General features: G+C 57.0%; 2 protein-coding genes across 5 annotated transcripts in view; both read left to right on the top strand.

Annotated features, from left to right (window-relative positions):
- Positions 1-129: 129 nt before the first annotated feature.
- On the top strand, positions 130-9,077 carry NOP2 (NOP2 nucleolar protein). Its single transcript, XM_055082493.1, is given in 17 exon segments — positions 130-236; positions 521-630; positions 1,701-1,746; positions 1,929-2,017; positions 2,206-2,444; positions 3,541-3,596; positions 3,717-3,879; positions 3,978-4,175; positions 4,331-4,420; positions 5,289-5,376; positions 5,453-5,593; positions 6,135-6,274; positions 6,417-6,506; positions 6,650-6,772; positions 6,881-7,109; positions 8,293-8,626; positions 8,628-9,077. Coding segments are annotated over 16 exon segments (2,475 nt in total). The 5' UTR covers positions 130-236; positions 521-524; the 3' UTR covers positions 8,971-9,077.
- Positions 9,078-9,596: 519 nt separating this feature from the next.
- Positions 9,597-15,594, top strand: part of IFFO1 (intermediate filament family orphan 1) — a 12,108-nt gene continuing 6,110 nt past the window's right edge. For all 4 annotated transcript variants that reach the window (XM_024129159.2, XM_028484219.1, XM_055082490.1 and 1 more), the window contains exons 1-4: positions 9,597-10,410; positions 14,046-14,106; positions 14,197-14,292; positions 14,951-15,091. In XM_024129159.2, the coding sequence (XP_023984927.1) occupies positions 9,623-10,410; positions 14,046-14,106; positions 14,197-14,292; positions 14,951-15,091 (1,086 nt within the window). In that variant the 5' untranslated portion in view covers positions 9,597-9,622. The remainder of the gene's footprint in view (positions 10,411-14,045; positions 14,107-14,196; positions 14,293-14,950; positions 15,092-15,594) is intronic.

Raw genomic sequence — 15,594 nt, 5'->3', positions numbered from 1 at the left:
CCCGGCCGCACGGCCCCCGCAACCCCGCGCGGGCCGGGGAAGCAAACGTTCCGGCGAAGCAAACGTTCCGGCTTCCGCGGCGGACCGGAAGACCGGAAGAGGCGGGGCCTCGGCAGGCACGCAGGACGCCTGCGTGAGACGTTTCCGTGGTGCGGCGTCGGAGCGCCTCACCCGGGCCGCACGTGGAGCCCGGCGCCCGCTTCCGAATCCCGTCTCGGGGCTGGATTGGCTTCCAGGTGAGCCGAGGCTTCGGGCGGGTCTGGAGGAATTTGGGGAAGGAAGGGTGAGGCGCTGACCTGGACTGGGGCGTGGGGAGGGTGGGGGGGACGCGATACCTAGGGCGTGGGACCCAGGGCCCGGGGCTCAGCGTGGAGTGGAGGTTTGGCCAGGCCTCGAGGGGCTGTGAAGTCGAGGTTCTGGTGGAGACGATACCCTCTCCAGCTCCATTTCGCTTCGTCTGCGTTCAGCCTTTCCCTTACAACACACGCTCCTCTATTGTCTCCCGTTTTGTTTTCCCTAGTACCATGGGGCGTAAATTGGACCCTACGAAGAAGGAGAAGCGCGGGCCGGGCCGAAAGGCCCGGAAACAGAAAGGTGCCGAGACCGAACTTGCAAAATTCTTGCCTGCAGGTAAGGGTCTGGCGTGCTCCCTCTCCCGATTCTCCAGCTTTTGCGCTATTCTTTTATCTGTAGCCTAACCCTTCCGTTTTCTTAGTCATTTTGTGTGTTCGTTTTCTGTTCAAGTGGAATTGTTCTTTTAATGAGTTACTGGGAAATAAGTAGGAATGAAATACTCTCATTAGCGTTTAGAACTTAGGGAAGATGCGACAGGGACCCAAGTACCCATGCAAGGAGAGGTGTGGTTTAACACTGAGGGAGTTCAGAGGAAGGGGGATCCCACGGAGTTAGAGAGTTTGAAAAGATTTTGTTTGAAAAGATTTTGTGAAGCAGTTGGGTTTTAAAAAATGGGTGACGTTGTAGCAAGTGGAAGTTGGAAGGGGATAGTCCAGTCACTGTGAACTGCATTGTTGAGGGCATGGAGATGGGAAAGCACAGATCTGGTTCCCGCATGGTAAGTAGTCTACTGCATGGAAGACCGGGTGGGAAGGAAGAATGGGCAGGTAGTTTGTGTTGAGCATCATATAAAAGATGTAGTTTACTGAGGTGTTGGCAAATGCTAAACACTATACCGAAGCTTTTGGACACATTGTATCCTCTCATTCTCAGTGTCCTGTGAGAGAGGCCCTGCTAAGGAAGTGGGTGCTGAGAGGTTAACCTGTAGATAATTGTTAAATGACAGAGCTGAGATTTCAACTTTGTTTCTTGAAGAATATATGAACAGCACCAGTTGTAAAGGTAAAATCTGTTGTGGTTGGTAACTGATGAGTTCAGAGTAAGAGAAAGGGCAGGAGAAAGTTTTGAATCTTGTGTTACCAGAGTGATGATGATGCTGTTTGTTGAAGTCAGTCTGGAGGGAGGCCCTGTTTGGATTTGGCTGATGAACAGCCAGATGGAAATCATCTCCTTTACATCTCTTATCCAGCTCCCGGTAGAGCACAGTGGAGTGAGTTATAATCTACTGCCTCTAACTAGCATTCTAATTCTCTTCCCTTTCGTTTCCTTTTCCGTTGCTTTTTTTTTTTTCATTTCTCCTGTAACCTCCTGTTCTGCCTGTTCAAAAAATTTTTTTTTTTAAACAGGTGGTGATGAAAATTTCAAGAGGCTGTCCAGTCGTGCTCGAAAGAGGTGAGAGTGCATGTCTAGACTTAGGTTCACAGATTAAATTGGTCCCGCTCATCTTTAGGCACATGCTTCCATGTGATCATGCTGATGGAAAAGAGCTGTTGGGGACTGTCGGGTTTCTCTGCACTGGGAAGTGGCAGAGCCTAGAGATGTGTTCCATTTCCTCACTCCTTTTATGTTTTCAGGGCAGCCAGGAGGAGGTTGGGCTCTGCTGAAGCCCCTGAGATGAATAAGTCCCCTGGGGCCAAACCATTGCCTGGAAAGCTATCAAAAGGTCAGTGGAAATAGGAGCTGGGTGCCACGTGAGGAGTCCTCTGGGTCCTGGGTAGGGAGGGGCTTGTTGAGTATTTCTGAAGTGAAAGGAACAGCCAGAGGACGTTCTTGGGGGTAGAAAGTACAGGCTTCATCAGTGTGTGGCTGCCATCAGTCCAGGATTCTTCACACCCTTTGGGCTCCCTGCAGGAGCTGTCCAGGCACCCAGTAAGAAGGGAGCCCCGTCCTTAGTTAACAGTGCTCGAGGCAGGAAGCGCCCAGCACCAACCCACAGCAGTGACGAGGAAGAAGAGGAGGAAGACTCTGAAGGGGATGGTGTGGTGAACCAGGGGGACCTCTGGGGCTCCGAGGACAGTGATGCTGATATGGTAGATGACTATGGAGCTGACTCCAACTCAGAGGACGAAGATGAGGATGACGGTGCAGAGGTGAGCTTTATCTCTCTGGGTCTTTAGAAAGCTATCCTTGCCTTTTAGAGTCTTTCCAGATCCTTGAGACTATCTCTCGGTGACAAGGATAAGCCTGAGTGGAGAAAAGGGATTTTAGCGTTCCATCACTTTTCGTAGCGCCTTACCTCTGTCAGCGCATGTGCAAGTTTAAAAGAGCTGCAGGATAGAGCGCTTTAAAATATGACAGTGCTCAGTGCTGGGGAGGACGCGGTAAGGCGGACACTCGTATGGCCCCGCTGCTGGGACTAGAAACGCACACATACTTTTTTTTTTTTTTTTTTTTTTTTTTTAAAGCATTTGGTATCTGAGAGCCTTAAAAAGGTTTTTCCTTTCCACTTAGTTAATTCCACCTTAGGAAAGTGATCCAGAATGTAGACGGAGGTTTACTTGTCGAAGTATAAGAAGTTATTATGTATTACACAGTTGAAGTATATGAGTGTGTTATTAGGAAAATTCAAGCATAATCGAGTCGTCAGGAATAAAAAGAAAGTTCCCACTTTCACCCCCTCCCCCAACTCCCCTTTCTTCTGCAGAGCTACTGTTTTGCGATTTCCAGGCACCATGTGGACCATAATGCCAAAACTCTGGAAACTTCCAAAATGCCTAATATGCTTAAATGAACTATGGTTCATTCGTATGCTAAATTAACGTTTGGCCATTATTTCTGTGAAAACGCTTGTGATCTAACTGTGAATTAGAAAAGGCAAGAAACAGACTTGAAAGTGAATCATGATTTTAACTGTGTGAAAAATGTAGAGTAAGTGTGGAGGAAAATATGGCAAAATGGGTGCCCAGGGCAGTTTGTGTGTGTGTGTGTGTGTGTGTGTGTCCCGCCTACCCACCCGTGTACATATGGGTATGGGAAGAACAATGTAACGAAACTCTTTCGCTCCATCATTTTACTTTAGTAATGGTGAATATTTTGCCAATCTTATATTCACTTCCTCACGGTCTAAATTTCTTTCTGGGAGCAAGAGTTATGTTTGCATTTAGGAAAAAAACAGAGGTAGGAAGTATTTCCTGGGCTGGTGGAAGGGCAAGCTTTGCATCACCAGCCTCTCGTCTCTTTATTCAGTTGCTGCCCATTGAAAGGGCTGCTCGGAAGCAGAAGGCCCAGGAGGCTGTTGCTGGGTGAGTTTTGGAAACTCTTAGGGTGGAGAGTAGGCAGCGGCTGGGATGAAGGAAAATGTGAGGAAGGAGGAGGTGTCTGCTTTGATCTGTGAACCGCTCTGTTCTTGGACCTGTTTATAGGGGCCAGTGGAGTGAGGAGGAGACGTATGAAGAGGAGGAAGAGGAGAAAGTGTCCCCTGAGTCAGGCCCCAAAGAGGATGATGAGATGGGAGGGGACCTGCGGATCAATGTGGACGAGGAGGAGACTTTTGTGCTGCCCCCTGCTGGGGAGATGGAGCAGGATATCCTTCTGGTGCAGGGGGAGCTGGAGTGGGGGATGCTTGGGAGAAGGCATTTCCAGGCCCCAGGCAATCAGGAAGCAGTTCCTTAACAGGTCCACATGCCCAGGTTCCAGACTTGCAACGAGTTCACAAGCGCATCCAAGATATAGTGGGAGTGCTGCGCGATTTTGGGACTCAGCGGGAGGAAGGTCGGTCTCGTTCTGAATATCTGCAGCGGCTTCGGAAGGATCTGGCCACTTACTACTCCTATGGAGACTTCCTCCTTGGCAAGCTCATGGACCTCTTCCCTCTGTCTGAGGTACCGACTCGCCATTCTGATGCCCTTCATGCTTTTCTTTCCTCACCCTCTCTTCTCTTACACTGTGTAAGAAGGCAGCCAGCCCCCTTGCTCTCTGCTTTGCTGGCTGTGCTCCTAGGCCAGCCTGACCTGCTCCCTGCCATGCTCTGTCCCAGCTGGTGGAGTTTTTGGAAGCCAATGAGGTGCCTCGGCCCATCACCCTCAGGACAAATACCTTGAAGACCCGGCGCCGGGACCTCGCTCAGGTGAGGGGTGGGCCCTGAGGTTTGCTCGTCTCAGGGAGGCACTGACCTCTGCGAATCCCAGAGACCCCCGGTCCCACCCCACTGGGAGTCGGGGGTGGGTCTTAGTACCTAGGCATTTCTTGGTGCAGGCATGGTCCCAGGAGGCAGACCTAGGCCTAGTGTCATGCTGGGTCTGTCTGGCAGGGCTGAGGACCTCTGTTGATTGGGGAGCTCGTCCCTTCAGCCTCTGCTCCCTGTGACAGGGCTGAGACATCTGGATCACGATGAAAGTGCCGCCTCACAGAGAAGTGGGAGGGGGTTGTCTGCCTCGTAGATCATTGAGAAGCTGGTGAGACTGTGATTCCTGTCCCCAGGAGAAGACGTGACACACACACACAAGCAATATTTTAAGCTCCTCGTTTCCAAGGGTTCAGGGGCCCCAGGTTAAAACCCTGGTGCCAGAGGCAGTGGTGTGGCCCTGTGTGTTGTCTGTCTCCTGGTGTCTATCTTCTGTTGTCTCTCTGGAAGGTAACCCGTTGATTATCTGTAACGTTGCTATAACCAATAATGCTAGGTTTTAGGATGGCAAGGGGGCTGAGGCTCTTGGAAAATCGGCGTCCACTTCCAGGAGATAAAAGAACGGGAGCTGGCAGTGTGCTCCATTGGATGGAGTTCCGACCTTGAGTTAGAACCTGAGGCTGAGGAAGAGGAGACCGCGGGACGGGATGGGACGGACTGTTCCTTGCGCCTGTGATGATTGTGTCTTGACTAAGCTCTAGGGGTTGTGGTGCCACGGGCCTCCCACCAGGACCGGGGTTTCACATCTCCATCCCCCTACTGGGTAGAGTAGCTTCCGAGGTTTGAACACTTTCGTCCATCTTATCTTCAGGCGCTGATCAATCGTGGGGTTAACCTGGATCCCCTGGGCAAGTGGTCGAAGACTGGACTCGTGGTATATGATTCTTCGGTGCCCATTGGTAAGCGTTCCCTGCCCCGGAGCCCTTCCGCCCCTGCCCTCGTCCCAGCATGTCACAGGCGGGTCCTCGTCCGCAGGTGCCACTCCCGAGTACCTGGCTGGGCACTACATGCTGCAGGGGGCCTCCAGCATGTTGCCCGTCATGGCCTTGGCACCCCAGGAGCACGAGCGGATCCTGGACATGTGTTGTGCCCCTGGAGGAAAGACCAGCTACATAGGTATGAGAAGGGCCGGCGGGGCTAGGCTTCAGCTGGCTCCCTGCTTACGAAAGGAGCTGGGGTTGCGCGGCCGGTCAGCAGGGTCGGGAGCAGCACAGGCTCTGGGGTCGGCCCCGCTCCAGCCCCAGGGGGCCTCTCACTGCCCACGCGGCCTTGGGCACCTGCGGAGTGGCGAGGTGATGGCGCTCGTGTTGGCCGTTACGTTACGTTACGCTTCGGTTGTGAGGGTTGAGGTGCACGTGTGCAAGTCCCTGGCACGGTAACCGCTCCGCACGATTAGTCGCAACCATTTCACTAAACTGTTCTCCCTTGGAAGACGTAACTTAGTCTGAAGGGTCAGAAGGGGTGTTCGCTAGCCGTCCGGAAAGTCCTCCTGGTGGGCTTGCTCACCACAGGGCCGGTGCAGACTGGCCAGCCAGTGGGGTTGCAGCTGGTTTGGGGACGGGGTGAGACTGCCTAGGCAGATTCCTGGGCTGGAGGGTGGCCAGCAGGTGTGGAGGCCCAGGAGCTGCCGGTGAGCAGGGTGCCCTCCTCCCTTCAGCCCAGCTCATGAAGAACACAGGTGTGATCCTCGCCAATGATGCCAACGCCGAGCGGCTCAGGAGCGTTGTGGGCAACCTGCACCGGCTGGGAGTCACCAACACCGTCATCAGCCACTATGACGGGCGCCAGTTTCCCAAGGTGGGGCTCCCCGCTGTGCGTCTCTCCTGGGGCGTCTCACCGGCTCCCCTCCCGACCTCGGGATGTTGAGACCCGCCCTTAGGAAGTAATCGGTATGGTTCAGGTTGCCAAAAGCATGCACTTAGCCTACCTTTTTCCCCAGGTGGTGGGGGGCTTTGACCGAGTCCTGCTGGACGCTCCCTGCAGTGGCACTGGGATCATCTCCAAGGACCCAGCAGTGAAGACTAACAAGGTGCCGGGGTTGGGGGGCCAGCTGAAGAGCCTCGGGGGAAGGGGGGCTGGCAGAGCGAGCGGGAGGCGGGCGGTCAGCAGCTCCCGTCTCCCGGGGCCACCTTAGGAAATTCCAAGGCTGTGGGTCTCTCCGTCTTGGGACAGGATGAGAAGGACATCTTGCGCTGTGCTCACCTTCAGAAGGAGCTGCTCCTGAGTGCCATCGACTCGGTCAGCGGCACCTCCAGGACGGGGGGCTACCTCGTCTACTGCACCTGCTCCATCATGGTGAGGCCTGTCGTGGAGCGAGAGGGGGCAGGGCTGGCGCTGGCGCCCCCCAGCACCCCTTGGGCTCCAGCTCCGCTTTCCCTTCCGTCTCTGTCTCCCCCACGTCAGGTGGAAGAGAACGAGTGGGTGGTAGACTACGCCCTGAGAAAAAGGAACGTGCGGCTGGTGCCCACGGGCCTGGACTTCGGCCAGGAGGGCTTCACCCGCTTCCGGGAAAGGCGCTTCCACCCCACCCTGCGCTCCACCCGCCGCTTCTACCCTCACACCCACAACATGGACGGTTTCTTTATTGCCAAGTTCAAGAAATTCTCCAATTCTAGCCCCCAGTCCCAAACAGGTAAGCGACGTGCTCTTTGTACCTCCCCTCTCCACCTTTGCTCTTTCTACCATAGCTTCAGGAGGCTTTCTAGTGTGACTGCGGGGAAGGGCGGATCTCGGCCTCCCTCTCCCGGCCTTTGCACGCTTGGGCGAGAGACCCCTTTCATCCGAGCTAGTTGTTCCCAAGCCCGGGCCCCATTCGGTACGTTAAAGGGTTCACGTGGATGGGGTCTCTTCCTTGATTCTGCCAAATGGCTGCGGTTGTTCGGCACTAAATGCATTCCCAGCGCGAGTGTGGTTTCTTGGCCGAGGGTTGCCTCGCTGGTGATAGACCTCTGCCAGTCCAGCCTTGTCAGCACTGGGTTGGCACGCGACTCCTCAGAACTGTCTGTTCTCTGAGCTCATCACGCTAATTACAGATCATTTCCTCAGCCATCCTGAGGAGTCTGGCCTGGATCTCAAGGGGAAGGGTGGGGTTTTCTGAAACAAGCCTGAGGGCTCTGCCTGCTGGGATGCCACCCTGAGCTGAGTTGGAAGAGGGAGAGGCGGGCTTCTCTGGACACAGACCACGTGACTTATTGAGTTGATGTTTTTTCCTCTTTATAAACAATGCCTCTCAACAAAAGTCACATCTGAATGTTAACAGAACAGAAACCTCTTGAAGAAGTAGCAAAATTTCCCGCATTTTTTTTTTTTGCTGTAACTGTGAAGATACATATTTAATGTGTCAGTCTTCATTACTGAAGACTAGCTTGTTTCTAGTTGCTCTGTGTGCCTTCTTATTTTCCTGCATCTCGTCAAACTCCGCATGAAAAAAATATCTTTTCTGATTAAAAGAAAAGCCCAGTGCTTCGGGTTTTTTCAGGATTCACCTCCTCCTTAGAGTGTCTTGTTACCTGCTGGCCTCAAGGGGGCACAGCTTCCTCTGAAAACCTTTTGGCCCAAGGATGGGGATGGATAGTGATCCCTCCTCTTTAATACAGGGTTCAAATATGACTTGAGTGAAGACCGGGTGATATTAAGCAATACGAATCCCGGTAATCTGCTCTTAGGCACCGTCCCAATTGTGTGGAACACTTGGCCAAGAGATAGTACCCAGGCAGTTTCCTTATTTTAATACCTCTACTTACTTCCTCCACTAATGATCAAGACCCAGTGATGAGGCCCGTTTTCTCAAACCATCTGTTTAATTTTAACCTCAGGAAATTCTGTGATATCCACCCTTACAAACCTAGACTTGCCCAACCTGAAAGGGCAGGTGACCCCCCAGCCTGAGAGCAGCAGCCAGCCTGCCAAGAAGGCCAGAGTGGCTGGTCAAGCAAAGCAGCGGCTGCAGAAACGGCAACGGCCCAAGAAGGCTTCCTTCCAGAAGCAGAATGGCATCTCCAAAGGGACAGACTCAAAATTGTCCACTGTGTTTTCTGTCACAAAGGCCCAAGCTTCCTCCAAGCTCCAGGATAGCAGTCGGCCAGCTGAAAAAGCAGCAGTGGTCAGGGAACCAAAGGTGGCTGGGAAACTAAAGCAACAGTCACCCAAACCAGTCCTCCAAGAAAGCTGCCTTCCGGAAGCAGCATGCTCCTGCTAAGGGCACCTACACAGAAACACCTGCTGCGCCGTCCCTATCCAAGACCCAGGCCGCTCTCAAGCCTGAGGACTGTGATCAGCCCTTTGGGGACACCGCAGGGGCTGAGGAGGTTAAGCAGCAGGTGCCAGAGCAGCCTTTCAAGAAGGCTGCCTTCCAGGAACAGAATGGCACCCCCAAGAGACCTAAGACTCCAATCATGTCCCCCTGCAGTTACAGCCGGCCCCCACCAGCAAAGAGGAGAAAATCTCTGTCCAGAGGCGGCAGCCAGCCCCGGCTGTCTTTGATGGATGGTTGAACTATACTGGGGTGGCTCATTGCCATTGTTACTGGGTTGGAACTCTTACCTCTGTGAGGATGGCTTCCCCACTGTGGATGTGAAATTTAATACACATTTTACAATCTCTGGCCACTTGTGTGTTTTTTTTGAGGGGACTGGGTACTGGCTTTGCCGCTTAAAGGGTGGAGGTGGGAGGGTGGGACAGGGAACCTCTGAAGAGAGGGGACAGTGTGGTATACTGAGAAATCAGGTCAGTTCCCAGGGACCCAGGGAAGGAGAGTCATGGAGTCAGAGCCTGGGTGTTTGGATTCAGGGGAGAGGAGGGCAGTTGGGGTGTAGGGAAGGTGAATTTCGTGCCACCAGAACCATGGAGTACTGGAGGACCCTGGGTTTTATGTCCTGCCACTCTGGCTGGATTCTGGGCATGGGTCGGGGTCCGGTCGGCTCAGGGCTCAGCCTCAGACCCGGAAAGGTCGGTCCAGGTGCCAGCCTCCGAATGAGCCTTTCATTGGCCTCCTCCCTGGCCTCCTCCGCCCCGCTGACCTCTGCCCTTTCCGCCGAGCCGTCTGATTGGCTGCCCCTCGTCCCCCTGGCGCCTCATTGGCTCTCCTCCCTCGCCCTCCAGCCCTGCTCCTGCACGGGTCTCCGTCTCCCAGCAGAAGGCGCAGCCATGAATCCGTTATTCGGCCCCAACCTCTTCCTCCTCCAGCAGGAGCAGCAAGGCCTGGCCGGGCCGCTGGGGGACCCCGTGGGAAGCGACCACTTGGCCGGCGGCGGGGACGTGCCCCCGGCGCCGCTAGCCCGGGCCGGCCCGGCTCCCTACTCGCCGCCCGGGCCGGGCCCGGCGCCCCCCGCCGCCATGGCGCTCCGCAACGACCTGGGCTCCAACATCAACGTGCTCAAGACCCTGAACCTCCGCTTCCGCTGCTTCCTGGCCAAGGTGCACGAGTTGGAGCGCCGCAACCGGCTGCTGGAGAAGCAGCTGCAGCAGGCGCTGGAGGAGGGTAAGCAGGGCCGGCGGGGCCTGGCTCGCCGAGACCAGGCCGTGCAGACCGGCTTCGTCAGCCCCGTCAGACCCCTGGGGCTGCCCCTGGGCGCCCGGCCGGCTGCCGTCTGCACCCCGTCGGCGCGGGTGCTGGGCTCGCCTGCGCGCTCGCCGGCAGGCCCCCTCGCGCCCTCCGCGGCCTGCCACCCGGCGGCTCCCTCCACCTCCGCCTCCGCCTCCGCCTCCTCCGCCTACTCCTCGTCGGCCCGCTTCATGCCCGGCACCATCTGGTCCTTCTCTCACGCCCGCCGGCTCGGGCCGGGACTGGAAACCACTTTGGTGCAAGGGCCTGGCCTGTCGTGGGTGCACCCCGACGGGGTGGGCGTCCAGATCGACACCATCACCCCCGAGATCCGCGCTCTCTACAACGTGCTGGCTAAAGTGAAGCGCGAGCGGGACGAGTACAAGCGGAGGTAGGGATCGGGAAGGTGGGGACGGGGCTTAGCTCCCGCCACACTGGGGCCGGGGCTAGGTGTGCGTACAGGAGCCGAGAGCAGCTGGGGCCCAAGAATCAGGGAGGAGTCAGTATGAGTAAAGTTCCTGCTGTGTAAGGAGGAGCTTGGAAGTCCACAGACGGAATTGGATACCCGGAGACTAGAATCCCTAGAGAATGCAGAAGTCAAGACTCGTGACAGGAAGGAGGCGTCTAGGAGCCGAATACTGCGGGGAACCCTTGTTTTTCATCTAGGCTGCAGTGTTTGGAGGACTGTGTTAACTGTGGGTTTTGTGACGTGTAAAAGGGACATGGGTCTGAGAGGTCACATCCGGGCTACTGCTTAATCCCCCAGTCTCAGCCCTCGGAGCGACTTTGGGATATAAGCTCCACGTACTGATCAAAAGTTAGAGGCAAAGGATGTAGTTTTAATTGGGGAGTCGAAGGGAAATGAGAAGGGGGGTGGAGAGGGGCTGCACCTTGCAGTAGGTGACCCTGCCTCTGCCCAGGGTTTCCCAAAACGGCGTCCGAGGGAGCAGCACGGCTGCTCTGGTTCCATCCAAACCAGAATGCTGTGGGGACCTCAGGGCATTTCTGGGAGTAGGTCAGAAAAGGGGGGAGGCGGGAAGACGGAGTAAAGGGAATTCCCTCGGGAAAGGGGACGGGACTGTAGTTGGCCCAGGGCTAGCGGAAGCTGGGGGATCTGAAAGTGCAGAGCTGAAGGCGGAGGAAGTGTGAAGAGGGCAGCAAGGACCCGAGTAGGAGAAGGTTGGGAACGTGGACACACCACACCTTTGACACAGGGCAGCTGGGGCACGCGGGTCGCTCTGAAGACGGAGAGTTGGTTTTCTGCAGGGAGCCCTGCGGGGTAGCACAAGGCGCCGGCGGGCAGAGGGTGGGGGGGGATGCGAAGCAGGAGTGCTGGCTGCATCCAGGTGGATCCCCTAGAGGGTTGATAACCCTGCTGTTAGGACAGGAGCATGACTTTGTACACTCCGTGCCTGGGATGCCATGGTTGGAGACGAAGGAGATGACAGGTCAGAAAGAGGTTTTGCCTTCAGGTTTAACCTCTTAATGAGCTACTCTGACCCCTTGTGGGCAGGCCTGGGAATTACCCTCGCGGCCCAGTGGAGCAGGGATTTGTGTCTGGTGGGGATTGGCTGAATGTTCAGGCAAATGACTGCTGGGTCGGGTTGGGGGTCGGGGGCGAACTTCAGGGATCTGTAACCCGCCAGAGTCTAGCAGGTCACAGGTCAGCAGGCTTGCTGAGGTGGAGTCCTGTCCCCATGCTGGCTGGCTGCCTCCCTTGGTTGTAGTCCGTGACTGAAGTGTCTTTGGGAGTCTCAGTTATCCTAAAACCATCATTCAGATGCCACCCAGAACCATCCTGCCCCGGCCACTGCAGGAGTTAATTAACGCCGTCAGCAGTGGAACATGGACAGTTCTGGAATACATCCATAACCACAGGAACAACTGCTATTGTTGGGGTGTTTTGTTTCTAACTGGAAAAGTATTTGTCCTTGGTCCAGCTGTCCAGGGCAGCAAAGGGTTATTCCTCGGGGACTGATGAGCTCATAGCTCTGCAGCACACTGCTGTGCAGAGGGCCTCACAGCCAGACGTGGGTGGTACGTGATACTGGCAGTTACTCATTCTTCCACCCCAGATCCCCTGCCCTTGTTCTCTTCTCTTTATAGCAAAGCTAACTCCTGTCTGTAGCCTGGAAGACGTGGGCATAGTATGAGCACTAAACTGGGAAGGAGCTGAGGCCTCCTGGTTCTGGGTTCAGCTCCCCTGCCTTGTGTGACCTTGGGTGGATCTCTTTTTCCTGGTCTCAGTGTTTCCGACATAGGAGTGGCCCCTGCTTCCTCACTTCACTCAGGAAGGCCGTTTATTTGGAAGAAAGATGTTTGCTCAACGTAGAATTGCTCAAATTCTACCCATGTTTAAAGAACCTTGCGAGGGAGGCCAGATTTACATGGAGGCCAAAACGAACCCATTCGTGGGAATGTCTGGCCGGAGTACAGCTAGAATTCTAGCGAGCTTCCAGATGGTTTATTTTCAGATTTTGTTTGGTTTACCCTGTGAGATTTTATTAATCTCAATCCATACCTAACTTCCTTAAGTTTCTACCGGAAACAGTTGAGTTCACTGTCCTACCCTTCCTGATGGGTCTTCTCCAGGGTTATTGTCCGCTTGTCTGTCTTGCTTGCTTCCTCCAGGGATGCATGGACCCCAGGGGCATCAGGGTACCGCATCCCCTGCCCTCACGTTGTAGGTGAAGAAACCAAGGCCCAGAAAGATAAAGGTCTCCTTTAAGAAAATACATAACCTGACACTGCTGGGGCACTTGGCTGGCCCCAATTGTCTGAATGAGAATGCCAGAGCGAGGGGAGGAGGATGTGAGGGCCGCCTGGGAGCTGGGCTGCCTTCTCCCCGCCCAGCCCAGCCCGGCCGCCGGGAGGGGCAGCCACGGTGGTGATGTCGAGGAGTTATTATTAGGAATACTGCAGTGCGGATTTGAGCGAGGAACGGGAGAGCTAGGAGAGAGGGGCCTGGAGGAGTCCAGGGCAGAGAGCTGAGAGGCACCTGGGAACAGAGATGGAGGGGAGGGGAGGGGAAGACCAAGTCCTGGGCCTGCAGAGTGTGTTCTCCGTGCTGCTTCCTGACCACCTTTCTGGGGTTGAGGTTTCTCTCTTGGTGCGGTTCCCCTCCTTTCTCAGCCTGGAGGAAGCCTTTCCAGGATGGGGGAGAAGGGCTGGGCTATGTCAGTGGGGTCCGAGGAGTCCTGCTGTTCCAGCCAACCTTGCGGGGCCCTGAAATCAATCCCAAGCAGGGGTGTTGCCCCCGCCACTGCCCTCCTGCCTCTGTGAGGAGGAGGAGGGCGCACTGGCCTGCTCCCAGCCTTGGCCAGGAGTGTCTTCTAGCCTACTCGTGGTCTTAGGCTCTGCGTTCTGGAGCCCAGGAGGTCCTGCAGGTCGCTCTCACCCACCACAGTACCAGTAACGAGGCGCTTTTCCACGCTCGTTTCCCTCTCCCTCTGGCTGTGGGTGCTTAGTGATCCCAGGCTCCTGCCCGCACCCTGGCCCCTCTCTGCGGCTCACCCGGGGCCTCTGGGTGGGCAGCTTCTGGAGCTTGGGGGGATGGACTTCAGGCCATCTCCTACCAGGCTCTTGACCAACTTCGCTGATGCCATGTGTCCTGCAGCTGCTTTTACAGGATTAATGGTACCGCGGGAGGCAGGGCAGCGGGCTCGACGAGCTCTGTTCTGGTGCAGGCAGCAGGCGGGAGCCCGGATCTGAGGAGCGGAGGTGGGAGACCGGGCCGGGCGGTGCGGGCAGGAGGAGGGGACGAGGCCGGCCGGACAGCTGCTCGGGCTGGGCCCTGCAAGGGACCCGAGCAGCCGCAGTCGCTCTTAAATGGTGCGAGGCCGGAGGTTCCGGGAAGGCAGCTGGTGAGCTGGGAGCCGGCCGGAGCCTGGAGCCACACGTTTCTGCCTGGCTCCTCCCGTCTGGGGAAGCAGACCCAGGGCCGGGGCCTGAGCCAGACGGGCGGGGGGCGGGGGGGCGGAGGCGGGAGGACCCCGCACCCAGGCGCCGGCCCTTCGCTGTCTGCAGGTGGGAAGAGGAGTACGTGGTGAGGCTGCAGCTGCAGGAGCGCGTGAACGAGCTCCAGGAGGTGAGGGCCGCCCTGCCCCGCCCCCGTCCCACCTTCCCCCGCCCGCCGCCCGCAGGCAGTGCCGCTCACGCCGGGTTTCTCCCGACCTAGGAGGCCCAGGAGGCTGACGCCTGCCAGGAGGAGCTGGCCCTGAAGGTGGAGCAGCTGAAGGCCGAGCTGGTGGTCTTCAAGGGGCTCATGAGCAACGTGAGTGCGGCCACGTCACCCCTCGTCCCTACCCGCCGCCGCCGCCGCCGCCGGGGCGGGCGAGGCTGCCTGAGGCCAGGGAGCCGGCCTTTTTAGTTGCACCCAGTTCACTGACCCTCCCCCCAGTGTATGTGCTTCCATTTGTTTCCCCCTTGCCCACCCCCTAACTCCGGAGAAGAGGAGAGAGCAAAAGCCCCGTGGCCTCCATCGTTACTCAGGGTGGTTTGCTCACAGCGTGGCCCCGGGTGAAGTGCTGACCCGCTCTGCCTCCATATCTGGGTCTGTGGAACGGGATAGTAAAGGGCGCACTTTGCAGGCGGGTTCGAAGGTTGTGATGCGCTGAGTTAGGACAGCGGTCAGTGTCAGCTGATGTTACCATTACAATACTTTCTCCGCTCTCATAGCTCCTGGTGGTCGCTCTGTCAGTCTCTCTTGGAGCCTGAGTTCCAGGAGGGGGCCCCCTGCACGTCCCAGCCACTGGGCCATGCCCTTCGGGGGCCCCGTCTGGCCAGGGAGCCAGCTGTCCTGGGCAGAGTGCTGGAGGGGCACCCAGGAAAAGGGGTGCCTTCTGCCGGGAGGGGCCATGTGTCTGGGGGGATGAGGGGACGTTGCCGGGCCCTGAGGACCCCCCTCACCGCTCCCCGTGCTCCCCGCACAGAACCTGTCCGACCTGGACACGAAGATCCAGGAGAAGGCCATGAAGGTGGACATGGACATCTGCCGCCGCATCGACATCACCGCCAAGCTCTGTGACTTGGCCCAGCAGCGCAACTGCGAGGACGTGATCAAGATGTTCCAGGTGAGGGCGAGGGGCGCCTGGGTCCGGCCCCCGCCCCGTCCCACTGCCTGGTGTCCGAGCCCGAGATCTGTAGGGGGGCGCGGGGCCGCGAGAGCCCGGTCCTCCGCGGGAGCTGGGCCCGGCCCCTCCTCGGAGACCTTGGCGCGGCAGCCGGGCCCTGGCGGGACGAGGCTGGGGGGTGAGGGACAGCCTCTGGAGAGGAGTTTGGAGCGGTCTCTAACGCCGTCTCTCCCCTCCCCTCTCTCTCCCGTCTGCCTCCTCGCCTCTGCCTTTCATCTTCTCTTGCTTCCTCCACAGAAGAAGCTGGTTAGTTTTGCTCTCACGCAAGCTTCTTGCGTCCCCGTCCCCGGCCCATTTCTCAGCTCCCCAGGCCTCCTGACCCGCAGGGCTCTCAGCGCAGACCCCTCCCCTCGATGCTCCTGCTCTTCTCCCTTCTCTCTCTCCCCCCTTCTCTCCCTCTCCCCATTCTCTCTCTCTCCCTCCCTTCTCTCCCTCTCTCCCCT

Source organism: Physeter macrocephalus, unplaced genomic scaffold (genome assembly GCF_002837175.3).
Source record: "Physeter macrocephalus isolate SW-GA unplaced genomic scaffold, ASM283717v5 random_146, whole genome shotgun sequence".
In the NCBI taxonomy this organism is placed as follows: domain Eukaryota; kingdom Metazoa; phylum Chordata; class Mammalia; order Artiodactyla; family Physeteridae; genus Physeter; species Physeter macrocephalus.
Note: the sequence above shows the minus strand (reverse complement) of the source record. Positions and strands in the feature narration are given on the sequence as shown.